At 38.6% G+C, this 14,482-nt stretch overlaps 1 protein-coding gene and 1 long non-coding RNA gene across 2 annotated transcripts; both read right to left on the bottom strand.

Annotated features, from left to right (window-relative positions):
• Positions 1–4,170: 4,170 nt before the first annotated feature.
• LOC311297682 (uncharacterized protein) lies at positions 4,171–6,403 on the bottom strand. Its single transcript, XM_084420074.1, has 4 exons — positions 5,353–6,403; positions 4,977–5,151; positions 4,696–4,846; positions 4,171–4,486 (listed from the first exon to the last, which is right to left on the bottom strand). The coding sequence occupies exons 1-4, from the start codon at positions 5,850–5,852 to the stop codon at positions 4,287–4,289; spliced, it is 1,026 nt and encodes a 341-aa protein (XP_084276200.1). The 5' UTR covers positions 5,853–6,403; the 3' UTR covers positions 4,171–4,286.
• A 3,070-nt stretch (positions 6,404–9,473) lies between these two features.
• On the bottom strand, positions 9,474–14,480 carry LOC311292823. Its single transcript, XR_014627817.1, has 5 exons — positions 14,160–14,480; positions 13,301–13,348; positions 13,075–13,155; positions 10,167–10,242; positions 9,474–10,070 (listed from the first exon to the last, which is right to left on the bottom strand). It is a non-coding gene; the product is annotated as an uncharacterized lncRNA (long non-coding RNA).
• Positions 14,481–14,482: the final 2 nt, after the last annotated feature.

The following is a 14,482-nucleotide window of genomic DNA, read 5'->3' as shown; positions in this document are numbered from 1 at the left end:
TATTTTTTAAAGTTGTGTATTTACATTATCCCGACAGTTCCAATTAACTTCTAAATCCAGAGAAATTAATATTTTAATTCGAAGACACGGACCGTGTCTTTATTTCCGTTTTGTCGCCGTCAATGCCGACATATCCGTGTTGTCTCTGGTTTCCGCTCGTGCTGCCATGGCAACCAGAGCTATGACCCAGAGCCCTCTGATAGTAACCAAACTGACGCGGACAACTGTGTAGGTCGCAATGTCTATCTGCACGCTGTTGTTGTTTCGTTCAAACATTATGGACCATGGCAAGCAGACTTTGGATAAAAAAGGAGAACTAAACCGAGAATCAATATCAGCGCGGTGTTTTCGAGATGCCGAGAGCTCCCATAGACAGTATAAACGAGAGCTCCACGTCTGAGACTTCGACAACTCCTACATGTAACGTTACTTTATTAAACAGGTGAGCACATTTACATAAAACTAATCAATATTATATAGTTCAACAATGATAAAATGTTAGAATATGATCTGTATGTTATTCTAATGTTGATCTAGCTTACTGCTAGTCTCATACAGACAAACTAACGTTAACACATACATTTCAACACATTCAAATGCAGTTTAGAGTGATTGTGTAATGTTAGACCAAGTGAAACAGCGCTGCATTACCTCACAAGTTTAATTTGTCTAATAAACTGACCTGTGAGTAGTAATTCTGCGTGTAGTTCGGTATGAAATGTCCATATTCCTTTTATATCCGTGGGACTCGCATCGCGTTTGGAGCTGATATCTTATCAATCCCGAACTGCTTCATATCACAGTCATGATAAAAGCATCGATGTATTCAGTCATCCATAAACATTATTAGATCGGCCGGCTTGACGTTGACGACAACATCCATAATTCTTAGCATGTGTTGCGTCATCAAACTACGCCTTTGTTATTGTAAATAGGTTAGCGACCCCTAGTGGCGAAAAATTCCATATTGTGCCTTTAACTCAGAACAAATTTGGGTAATTTTGGAGAACTGAAATAGTTCATAATGGATCCATCACAGGTATCCTTTGCCTGTAACTATTACCATACTTCACAGATTTTCATGATTAGCCAGAATTTCTTTTTGTCCTGTATTGCGAGCTTTAATCAAATTGCATGCGTATATTCTGACCTGGGGCCTCATTTATAAAACTGTGCGTAGGAACCTTACTAAAAGTGTACGTGCGCCCAAAAGCCAAAAATGGCGTACGCAAAAAAATATTCAGACTTATAAAACCGTGCGTACGCCAGAACCTGCAGAATTCACTTTATAAATCCCAGTCAGCGGAAGATTGTGCGTACATGCGTCTCCACCCGAAATAACTATATATGGAGCTTACAACGCCTAGTTTTACTATACATACAACCGGCAAATCCGGGAACTTAACTGTAAATTTCGTAACCGCCCCTTTTTAGGGGAAAACAAACCAGACTTCCCATAGACTTCAATACAAAATAGCGGCACAAAACAACGTCCGTACACAGCCGGCAGACGTGTATAACTTCAGAAATCACTTAGATTAAATATGTCGAGTAATTATATGTCCACCCTGCCTTCCATAGAGCGTGAACGATACATTTATAAACTTAATTTGGGCAACTTAAAAACATGTCCCTTCATTCTACCCGCGTCAAATTGGTCGAACAACCCCACCCAGTGGCCAGAAGTGTCTTACCCAGACCTTTACTCGTACCTAATCGAGTCACCAGGTAGCCAGTGAATGATTGTACTTTGGTTTTAAGAAGTAAACATCTTAAAATGTTTATATTATGTCTTTATATTTAGAGTTTTGTCCAGCCATACAACTAGCCTGATTTAGCTTTCAATAGCATCATCCGTAATTCATGATATTTCCATAACAGCCAGATATGGATGATGATGGCAGAGATGGGCATTGATACATGGAAATGTTTTTAAAATACAAAATACTGTGTTGAAAAATGTATTTAAATACAAATACATAATAGGGTTAGCCTACTGTGTGAAAAATGTTTAAATACAAATTACATGTGTTTTTTTTCCAAAGGCTTTAAAATACAAAATACAAAGTAGTATTTTGTATTTAAATACATATTTGACATGCATGTTTCTGAAATACTGCCCATCCTTAACAGGTAGCCTGGGCTAGATGATAACAGACATACACTAAAGACAGCCCAGCAGTTATCTATCTAATATAACACGATGATCATGATATATTGTAAAATATTGGAATTGTGGGAAGCTTACATAACTTAAACTGTATGCTTAAGGTTGCTATTGTCCTGCTTTCTTTCTAATCAAGCTTGAGATGTCAATACATTTTTATTGAGATAATATTGTTCAATAATGTTTAGCCTGTCTGTGCAGTGAAGAGTATCATACTTTATTTTAATGATGGTGTTGTTTCTTTTATAGGAATTTACACGGCAAGCAAAATGAAAAACTTCAAATCATTAGAAGCGCACAATTTTTTTACAGATGGATGGGTGCAGACAATCCATCATTTTAAACCTGAAGAATCTGACAATACCATTTTTAAGACCCAAGTTAAGCCATCCTATAGGGTCACAGAGAAGCCTCACAACACCTGGGTTGCTGTCAAAAGTGATGGAAATATCCTGGCAGCCCATTGTGACTGCATGGCAGGGTAAGACCGAACTTATAGAAACAAAACAAATGTATGCTCCTTGTAACACTGCTGTTCTTCTGCTCTGTCTCATTTGTGTGAACAAGCACCAAGCTAAATATGTATGAATCATGTACTTGGCCAGTAAACTGCGATTATGTTTTTTTTTTTTTTTTTTTTTTTTTAGACTTGGTGAAAGCTGTTCACATGTTGGGGCAGTACTGTTTAAGCTGGAAGCCTGTGTCCGCCTGGGTTACAACAAAGTTGCATGCACCAGCGTCGCCTGTGCCTGGAATGGTGTTTCAACCAAAACCATTGAGCCAGCAATGATTAAAGACATTGAGTTCTATAGTAAGCATGCCAAAAAAAGAAGTGTCAGGAACCAGAGACCCGTTCCAAAAGCTTCGGTCTCACAGCAAAATCAGCTACTGCAAATGCTCTCTAACACTAAGGAGCTTCCCATTGGGCTCAGCACTTTTAAGAGCCATGCTAATGTTTTCACCCCCAAACCCTGTTACAAGAACTTAGAAGGCTTTACAGAAGAGCAGTGCTTCCAAGTGGAAGAGGAAACTAAAGGCCAAGCTGCCTGCAAGGCTTGGTATCAACATCGGGTGGGGCGGATCACAGGCTCTACTGCACACAGAGTCCTGCATACATCTCTGGAAACACCATCACAAACATTAATTAATGAAATCTGTAGTCACTCATCGGTCACACTGAGAGTGCCATCTTTGCAGTGGGGCAAGGACCACGAGGTGGATGCCATAGACACCTATAAATATGCTCTCTGCCTGTGCAGCGCTACATCCAACACCTCAGCTTCCGTAATGGTGACCGAGGACATTTTCAAGACCCACATCAACCTAAAAGTGGCTATAGCAGGCTTTAGAGTTTCTATACATTGGAGTGTCTTGCAATGGGTATGTTTCATGCACATGCTGTGGTAAAGGAGTACTTGAAGCCAAGTGTCCCTTTAAATGGGCAAACGATCCCACCATCAACTGGACAGAAGATGGTACAGGACATCTGGACACTTTATTCTCCTTGAAGAAGAACCACTCATACTACACACAGGTACATTATGATTACAATATATATATTAAAAAAAAACTTGGTATACATGTCAATCTGAGAAGACACTATAACTAAAATAAAAATGTTTTATAGGTGCAGATGCAGATGTTTACCTGTCATGCCAGCTATGCTGACTTCATAACTTGGACCCCACAGCAAAGCACCATCTTCCGCGTTTCAAGAGATGAGGATTTTATTTTTAAAAGTCTAGATACAATTAGCAGGTTCTGGGCAAGGCAGATATACACGCGTCTGACAGGAGCCTCATTCACCAGGATGGACCAGGAGGTAAACCAACTGATTTAAATCACTGTTAAACACTAATCAGAGAGACAGTGGGTATTGTGCATATATATATTTAATATAATAAATAATACATTAAAAATAACGTTTTATAATAATATTACCAAAGAACAATAATATATTTTAAGTGTTCAAATGCTAAATGCATGTTTTCAGATGATGGAGACAGAAGCTACAGACAGTGCAGGGACAGCTTTATGTTGAGGTGGATGCAGGTAGATAAGGGATACAGTGTATAAACCAAGGAACTACATCATTAAGATGATATAGCCTTTATATTGATTATTTCTCATCCCCCACTCTGTCATGGTTAAATACAACACTTGATGACATATTAACTAAAGCAGCACAGATATGCACAATTTTGTCTATTGTTGCCACCTCTTTGTCTTCGATTTCATCCTTCAGGGACTTGACAAACTGCACAGGAAGTGGGCCATTGAGGATGTGATACCTGTTCTTCAAGACGCCGATCACACGCTCTACAAGCAAAAGCACAGAGATAACACCATCTGCTTGTTTGTGAAATTAACAGGACCGGGGCTGGGAAGAAAATCTTTATACTTGTTATACTTTTTTTTGGTTGCCATATAATATTGCACTGTTTACTGAAATGTTGTTCCTTATATACAGTATTAGTTAATAAACATTTAACGAAATCATACATGATTCCTTCTTCTGGTAAACTTACCAATATGTATTCGAACGTTGGATTTCACTCTGGATTCCTCAACCTCTCTCCCTGACAGCTGTTTCCTCCCTTTTGTGAACGCGGGTGTAATTAGGCTGGCACCTAACAGTGCAAAGTCCTCTTGAAGGGTAAATCCCCGATCAGCCAAGATCTGTAACACATGTATAGAAAAATCCAAACTATTTGTTATACATGTACAGTATAAAGGATTTCCAGAGCACCACTACCTAGCCTCATTTCCCAACATTTATGAAAGGTTTAAATCAAATAGTCTACATTACCTGATCTCCAGGTTGGTGGTACAGTGGGGATATAAATCCTGATTGTCTGACAATCTTTACATCAGATGCTCTGCCACCCCAACCCTTTGATAGGAATGTGATACTTCCAGCTGGGCTGCAGGCAATGAAGTACTTCACAGTTGTCCATTTCTTGTAGTGCGAGTAAGTCTTTGCCCTGTGTTTAGCAAAAAAGCGTTACATTGTTTTTAATATGAATCAATCAGTTAAATGATGGGCTGTATAAGTTGTCATCTTGTCTGACACTGTTTTAGGGCCTGTGTAAAAAAAAAATATGAATTGTTTCATAATAAATAATAATAATAATAAATATAATGCATTTTTCACTGTTCTGTTTTTCTTTGTAGGCCCTACTTACCTTGCCTTTAGTTTTCTGGAGTATTCGATGCGAATTTCGAAACAGTCAACTATTGAGGTTAGATGGTTAAATTTTGCGCTCATGTGTGGTGGGGTTGTAGTGAAGAGACATTCTCTGTCCGGCCAATGGATAAGGAATGTAATTTTGGCATACATGATGTTGATCCATCTCACAAACATGTCCTGGAGAGTAGAGTGTCCTATGTGCAGAATTTGGCTAAGGAGGGCAACAGATGGATTCAACCTCAGTTTCAGAAGGGTCAGAAAGAGCTGGTCCTGCGTGGGCAATTTAAACAGCCTCCCTGGACAGAACTGAACTAAGTATTCATGCAAGCATGAAAACACTGCCCAGCTAAGCCCTGTCATGTTTTTGCACTTTGAGTCATCTCCTTCTACTGATTTGACACTAAGGCGTTGTCTTGACAAGTTTTCCTGAGCAGTGTCTCTCTGCTGTCTAGCCTCGTCTCTCTCTCTCCTTAACATATCAATCTCTGCCATCATCTGAGCCCTTTCACTCTCTCCCAAGGGTCTTTCAAATCCAACCGCCAAGGCATCAGGCTGACCTGCGGAGGTCTCTCCATCTTCACTGCTAGACTGTTCACATACTGCCGTTGGCACATCACACAGAGCAGCAGGAGGACCATCACACACCGACGTCTTCCTGGTTCTCTTGCATTTTGTATCGCCCTTTGTCGAATGTGATGCTCATTTTATTGCGCTATGAAAACGACTCGATTGTGTTGCAACAGACACGGCCTGTCTTCGGTGGGGGAAAATTGACGGAACAAAATCCGGGTGAAGTCTGTCGTTTATTTGGCTGCCTGTAATCACAAGAAGCTGACGTTAGTTATGATTATGGCAATAAAAGTGTAAGTACTATTTCCATCCCCTGTTATCGCCCCATTACATGTCACTGAATATTCATTTCTGTAGGCTACAAACAAGGACGGCCGATTCGTGTACAAAACTGAATGGAGCACAAGAATTTACGAACGTTTTGTTAATGTTAGTTCGTTGAGTTTTCTCCCCAACGTTTTCTGTAGAAGGCTAGTTCACCGATATGAACAAATGCAATGATTGGAGTGAAGTAGGGATCTCAAGAGGATCAAAATTAGTTCACATTTGACTTGCACTTCACCACCATTCACTCCTGTCCCCCGTAACACAGTGATGAATCAAACGAGACCGTAACACTAACAGTAGGCTAGCTAGGCTAACTTTAACATAAATTAGCGATGAGTTTTCAGTAGGCAAATTCAAAAACACTGATATTTCAGTTAACGCATAAGAGCATAATTATTAATGAGACATATAAGCTATTTTAGATAGCTTAGGCCTAACTTACCTGATATGAAATGTTGTCCGCAAACATAAGTGTGTGGAGATACTGGATCCCACAGCCTCCTGTTGCTGTCTTCTCGGCGTATCGCCTGCAGCCATAATTGCCTTCTTTCCGGATATTTCGTTTTACATGGCAAAGTAATAAATTTCAATTTTGGGTTTTTACAGATATTATTGGTGCACCCAACCACACAACAACTCTTTGGCATGTTTGTAAGGGTTAGTACAAACACGTCCTCAATCCGATACTGTGTATGGCGGTCGTCGGTTTGTTTTCCCCTAAAAGTGGGCGTGAACCTTTTCAGAGACGTTCTATGACGCTACGCCGGTTGTATGTATGCAGATCCTCATCTACATATCATTTGCATATGATTATTCATCCACCTGATAACTTAAACGTTATCACGTGGATGAATAATCATATGCAAATGATATAAACGGTACAAGAAACATTACATTAATACAAATCAAGTAGTTGTCTATCCTTGCCTTGTTTTTGAATAGCCTACATAAATCAAATAGTGTAAAATACATTTCAGAGAAAGTTTTTCTCAATCTTTTCCACTTGCCGAATTGTATTTTTAATTGATTTATATTTTAATGGAAACAGATAGGCCTTGGGCATTATTTGCACGAAACTATTTTCTCAGACAATCTGGTATTATCATGATAAGCAATTATCTCTGTGGTTAAAACATTAAAGCACGCCACAGGAAAAGTGTTCAAAAACAATCGCATCCACAACAAATATTTCTAATGATTGAATTTAAAAAAATGTTGTAACTTCAGTAATGATTTCATGTTTAAGTGTTTAACTCCATTAATTTGAATGACATATTTAATATAAATGTTTATATCAGAAGTATTTTATTTATTTAAACTGTTATTTGCGTCAGTTTCACTAAACGGCTCAACACGCTCGCTGCCGCGGACATTTAAGAAGGAATGGATATTTGCTTCAAGTGACAGGCTTGGTGATTGAAATTGTATTTGTATAATCTTTCTGTATATGTTTAATTTTCTTTAGATTTTCTGTATAAAAGTGACCAAAAATACATTTAACTCCAGCTCACCATAGGTGTCGCCAAAGTGCTCCATCTCCAAAACGTTCGTACGCATGGGTCAGAGTTTGTGTGCAGGTGCGCAAATTTTCCCGTCAAGTTTTTCTTTATAAATCCCACCTTTTGCGCAGGAACTGGCGTACGCATGTTTTCAGCCCCGTTTTGTGCGTACGCAAGCTTCATAAATGAGGCCCCTGGTCTTGCAAAGCTACTTATCACACATTCTCTCTTCTTTAGAGAACTGTTGCAGCTATTAACAGATTGTAGCATCTATAGTTGTAATGTCTGCATTTGCATTTTAAAACCCTCTTCAATGATAGGGATTATCAATGAAGTTTACAATGATGCACTGGAAAAAAAGCCACTCAAAAAATAATCACAAAAATAAATAAAATAATACAAGATATTTTTGCTTGTAATAAGCAAAAAAATCTGCCAATGGAACAAGTAAAAATTCTCTTGGTAAGATTTCTTGAAATAAGACATTATATTTAAGCCTTACAAGATATGAGTGATTTTGAAATTAGCTGGGAAAACTCATTTTTAGCTATATTTTACTAGTATTGTGATGTTTTGTGTCTCATAATAAGCTTGTCGTGCTCAAAAATGGCCAGTGCCCCCGTGTCAACAAGCTTGGCCCCCCTTCTGGCCCCCCTAAATTTGGAATCGTAAAATCACACCAAACAACAGCACATTTATTCAGTTGCGGCGCCTTCATCTAGGCTACACTGCAGCACGACGTATATTAACATCAAATGTTAACGCAGAGGAACGGGACACTGCAGTTCACAAAAGTTCATTATTTGCATGTGCTTTAAAGCCTTGCCGGTTAAACATGTCATTCGCTGCTGAGGCGCTGTTCAAACATGCTTTAAGGCCTCATTATACTTCTGCGTCGGACCTACGCCGGAGCCTATACGCCGTAGGCAACGTGTTGGTTTTAATTTATACTTCTGTGTCGTTGTCCGCGTTGACGCGCACCTAGGGAGCATGTGAAACCCCGAGGGAGGGGTTCTGGCAGACCAATCACAGCGCTTGTGTCCGCGTAGAATTGATGCGTTGTTACATTTTTGGAGAGGTGCACGTCAGGGTACGCCGTAGGGTACGCGCGCTACACACAGCCTACGACGTAGCTACGGCGGCAGTTCGACGCAGAAGCATAAAACAGGCTTTACTGAGCGCGTACACTCGACGCGCACATGCACTAAAAGCCTGTTACTGGACTAAGTTATCTTTTGAGTCTTATATTGCTCTAATACTGTCAAATACAGACATTGTTTACATAAACAAAGTTGGTGATGTCTAAAGTGAAAGCAAACAGAGAAAATTAATTAAAATCTGCTTGTCATATGCGTGTATATTATAATTAGACGTGTCGCGTGCAGTTCTTAAAGATACAGTAGCCCTAATAATACACATGCTGCCGCTTGTCCTTAAAGAGATAGTTCACCCAAAACCAAACAGTTGCTGGTCCCCATTGACTTCCATACATAGTAGGAAAAAATATACTCACATTCTTTCAAATAACGTTTATTTTCAACAGAAGAAAGAAACTTATTAGGGTTTAAAACAACTTGAGTAAATTATGACTTTTTTGGGGGAGAACTATCCCTTTAATGTTAATAAAACAACAAAACACACAGAGGAAATCATTCACTGCTCTTGACTGAGAACTTTAAACAAGAAAAACAGCTTTGGATCAGATTTTTGAATGACAGAGTGACACACGAGACTCATGGCTTTTATTTTTAAGGATGCATTGACACACAAAAAAATGATTTACTAGCAGGTAAACAAACAAATGAAAGGAAAAAATAACGAGAAAGTATGTTTGTTTGTATCTCTTCAAATGACCATAATAATGGTTATTATTACATCTATAGACTATTCCATAATCATAATTAAGCCAAACAAATTCAAGAGTCATACATCTCAGGAAAGGTGAAATAATAAACACAATTGCAGAAGGATTTACTAGGAAAATTAGTAGCTGTGATAAAAAATAAAAATAAGCTAAAAACAGGAACAGAAGACAGGAGCATCACCAAATCATCTCCATCACTCAGAACAGAGAGAGGATTTTACACGTCTGAATATGTCAATTACTGTATATAATATTATATTTAAAGCAGTTTATATACAAACCACACGAAAATGACCTTGAACAAATTTACAGATTTGCCTTGAAGGCAAATGTCCATAAAATCCATATAAATGAAAATAAATCAGTCCTGTTATTTGTAAAAATATTTTAATCTAAACTTGATGGTGTCACTATTTCTTCAGGGTGGTCAGAGTTTTTCCCCCCCTCTTTTTTCTGAGAAAAAAAAAAAAAAAAAAAAAAAAAACAATAAACAATCCTCAATACATTTTTGGTATTTTAAATATTGTTGCAGATTTTCTCAACACTTACCAGTTTTTTATTATAATATTTTATTGTGATACTGCAGGCATCTCTATTTCCTCTGGGTTCTGCAAGTCCTTCCTCCCTGCAAAATAAAACCATTGACTGACCTCTCGTCGAATTCAAAATAAAACCACTGACTGACGTCTCGTATGTTTTTTCAGTCCCGGCGCCATGGGCATTGGGGGCCTCGTCCGCCCTGTTTTTATCAATTGGCTACTGCTATATATATATATCAATCATGGGTTTGCATACATAATATGAGATTTTATACACAGGACAAAAAGAACCTACAAGGTTGAATATCTTAATATATATTTTCTTAAATAATTCATTATAATACATTTAAAAAATGCATTTTTTGTTATTTATAGGCCTGAGGGATGAAACGAGTTAAATTCAACAAGAAAAAGAGGAAAACATAAAGCAGTTAGCCACTTTTGCTTGTGGATGAAAATGTTTGGATATTAAATAAAGAAATTAACAACATATTCAAGAGATGACAATTTTGGGATTTTGTAATAAAAATATATAATGTCGTTAAGGATAAAACAGTGGGTCACATTAGTAGGGTTAAATATAATAACTTAAATCAACCCTAAATGTATTCACAAAATAAATGGGCAGCAGTTTCTTCAAAAAGACCACAAAATGAGCAAGTTTAATCAATATCAAGATATTTACAGATAGATGAATTAAACGTGTCGTTCAAATGTTGCGCTTTTGATAACGTCATAGGTCACATGATAATGTCAACATGGCAGATGTTCGGTTCACATTCATACTTAACGAGATCAGGCTATAAAGTACCTACTCTTTTAGCGCTCGTTAAGTAAGGACTTATTGAAATTAATTACCTACTCATTGAGTATGCGGTTTTGAACGCAGCCAAGGCTTGTTCGACTTGAACCGGTGCTGCACAGACCGATCGGTTTATGACATCAAAGTACCGCGAGAGCGATTCAAAGCATAAGGAGCATCTGCTCTCTAATCTCTCTGGCGGTACTTTGATGTCATTCACCGATCGGTCTGTGCAGCGCCGGGTCAAGTCGAACAAGCCTAGATGTTTATGAATGGATCATTGAATCTTTGACTCAACCGATTCATTCAAAGCGCTGAATCATTCAAAACATGATTGAGTGTTGCTGTGAGACGCGCTATGCTGTGATCTTTGTTTGGATTGGAACTATTTTCGCTGCTAAAATAGAACAAAAACAGTCAATATTTCGTCTAATGCTGCGTTCACACCAAACGCGAATAGAGCTTCTGGCGCGAGTGATTTCAATGTTAAGTCAATGTAAAGGTCCCTCGGCGCGAATGAGGCGTTTAGCGCGGCGCAGTGGATGCGAATTCGCCTCATTTGCGAGTCCAGTTCACACGAATGACGCGAATTGAGCGTCTGCCGCGATACATTTTATTTGGTGCTTTTTGTGCATTCACGCGTTTGACACGAATTCGCATCTGACACCCGAGTTGAAAAATCTGAACTTTGGCGTCTGTTCGCACCGCGTTAGTGGTATCCATACCACAGTTTGAAAAACATTGATAGTTTTTCAATATTTAATATACTGTATTTAAAATTTCATATACAATTTCTAACCGAAGACAGATGGACAGGCGCTCTGCAGCTGGGATAGAGCGTCCTGAAGGGTGATCCTCGCTCCGATGCGGTAACTCTCTCGATGAATGCTTGATCAACATCAGCCATCTTGCAAACAGACAAGCGGATTTCGCCTCAGACATGCGTCAATTTCGCTTCAAACTTTTGCTTTTTACGCACGTCAGTTTCGCTCTGGACGCGCGAATGGATTCAAAATGTTGAAGCGTCCAACTAGACTCGGTAGACGCGAATTTGATGCGCTATTCGCGTTTGGTGTGAACGCACAGTAAAAGGAAAGTGACTTAATATTACTGGTTTATTGAACTGTCATATGAAATCAGTGTCACATTTTCAATCGTGATGGTATTAAGCACACTTGGTCGTGTGATGTTGCTGAACTGTATCATATGTTATAAATATAAAAACTCCACATTTTGATTTTTTACCACAGAATGTTAACAGAGTTTCTTTGTGTGTGCTACGTTCATAGACTGTTATAAAATTGCGCTCATTTGTTTCGATTTCTCCTCGAGAGGCTGTGCGAGCCTCAACAGCGCAACCTTGTTAAGCTCCTTGACCACTGACTGAGTCCGAAACTTTCGTATTCGTTTTTTTCGTATTCGTCATTCGGTGGCTCTGAATAGTCAAAACACCTCTCAAAATACTTGCTACGGATGCGAAAAACACGGAAATTTGAACCCGATCCGTTTTTTTTTTATGACAGACGAAAGTTTCGGAAGCAGTATGTAAACGTGGTTGACACAATGTGACGTATTTGTTTTTTAACGTGCGAAAATTTCGACTCAGTGTGCAAGGACCTTTAGCATCAGTACATTATGGATTATATATTATTATGCACTATCCATCATTATTGTAACGATCATTAACTGGAGTGCCCTTGAAAGCCACCAGAGGGCACTCCACATCAGCCCTTCATGATTCACTCACAACTACATTTCCCATAACTCACTGCCCGGACTCCTCATCCCTGATTGCATCCACCTGTGTCTCATTATCTGGTTTAGCACACCCCATATAAGACTGGTTCATCCTATCACTCACTGTTAAGTTTTGTATGTTGTTACACTGCATTTCTGAGTGTTTCCACTGTTGTCTATGTTCCTGGTTCTTGATATCTGCCTGTCTCCTGGTTTTCCCGTTCCTGTCTTACCTTCTGGATTTGTTTGTTTGTATGGACTGCCTGCCTGTGTATGACCCTTGCCTGGATTTGGATTACGATTTTGGATTACTCTAATAAACTGATGTTGCAGATCAGATGAGTGTGAATGATCAGATCGTGTGCGGCTCAAAACTCACCAGCTCTTCTTGCACAGATGATCTGAAGAAGAATCACAGTAGGAGCAGCAAACACTGCGATCTCAACAATAATCACAATCACTGCAGGAAACATGAGAGGAAGAAGAGAAACTGTACATGACTGAAGTCAAGGGTATTCAACTATCAACAGTTATTGATGAAGCTTTTACAGACTGACTGATAGTTTAATGTTATAAAGCTGTCAGTATAAATGAACGTGTCGTACCTCTGTATATTAATCCAGCAGTCACACTGACTTCAGTTTCTCCTGGATCTGTGGATCACGTCTGTTAGTTCAGTTCAACACATAATGCATCATATAAACAAAACATCATCATCACATAATACTTGAGCTGCACATCACAGAAATGATGCACATGTGCTGGATCTTGAATTCTGGATCATCAATATAAAGTGACTGGTATACATTTATGTACTTTAATGGTTTGTGTTCATTCATCATTATAACAGGGCAGGTTTGAAAACATTTGTAAACATGTAAACACATAAAGGCATTTCTACTTGGTTTAGTTCAGCCAATCACAGTGAAGTGTCTATTTACACTAACTCCGCCCACTGACGTCTGATTGGGCCAGACAAAATGACGTTAGACGCTGGATGGTCCACAGTAGCAATAGTGTAGGGTTAAAGCAGTGACAGAAAGTTGACGCAAATTCGAATCCTTATTTTGCAGAACTCGCTCTACTCCATTTTCACATCACATATCAGATCGAAAAGGCATTTATTTTCAATAAAAATTCAGAAAATATTCCAAGAGTGGAAATAAAGTGTCTAACGTGTGTTTAATAATAAAGTATACGTACAACACATTTGTAAATCGCTAGCATACCACTTATTAATTTATAAATATATATTCATGCTTTGTAAATTATTAGTTCATAAATAACTAATAACTTATAAATGACTTATAACTGAACGTTATTATAAAGTGTTACCAAAAAAGCTTGTGCACATTGTCAAACGTATTACTTTGCTCACAGTTCTCCATCTCTTAATGTCATCACAGAGGAATCAAGTATAATTATATATCTAGGGACTGATTTTAGAAGAAGGTATTTTCTCACCTGAATACTTGACAGTGTATCTGACTGAGGTCTTGACTTTATTTCTGAGATTAAGCTGACATCTCCACTCTCTGTTGTCATCTTCATTCAGGAGTGTTGTAGTCAGAGTGATGTTACAGTGATCTGATGATAATATCTGATATCTGGAGTCTGTCTTCAGATCAACACCAGTCTGATTCACCCACAACACCCCAAGACCCTCAGAACTAAACCATTCATCACATGGGAATCCAATATATGAATACAACTGACAGGAGAGAGTCACAGAGCGGCCTGGACTGATCTCAGTCTGTGAGGATGAAGATGATGAAGATGATGATGAT

This window comes from Rutilus rutilus (assembly GCF_951802725.1).
Source record: "Rutilus rutilus genome assembly, chromosome: 1".
NCBI classification, from domain to species: Eukaryota; Metazoa; Chordata; class Actinopteri; order Cypriniformes; family Leuciscidae; genus Rutilus; species Rutilus rutilus.
The sequence above is the reverse complement of the archived record's forward strand: the minus strand, read 5'-3'. Positions and strand labels throughout refer to the sequence as shown.

Coding starts and splice junctions, on each gene's coding strand:
- LOC311297682 (XM_084420074.1), bottom strand. CDS start 5,852: ATGATGGCAGAGATTGATATGTTAAGGAGAGAGAGAGACGAGGCTAGA. Junction 5,152..5,352: donor TCCAGAAAACTAAAGGCAAG/GTAAGTAGGGCC, acceptor TGCTAAACACAG/GGCAAAGACTTACTCGCACT. Junction 4,487..4,695: donor CAACGTTCGAATACATATTG/GTAAGTTTACCA, acceptor TTTTGCTTGTAG/AGCGTGTGATCGGCGTCTTG.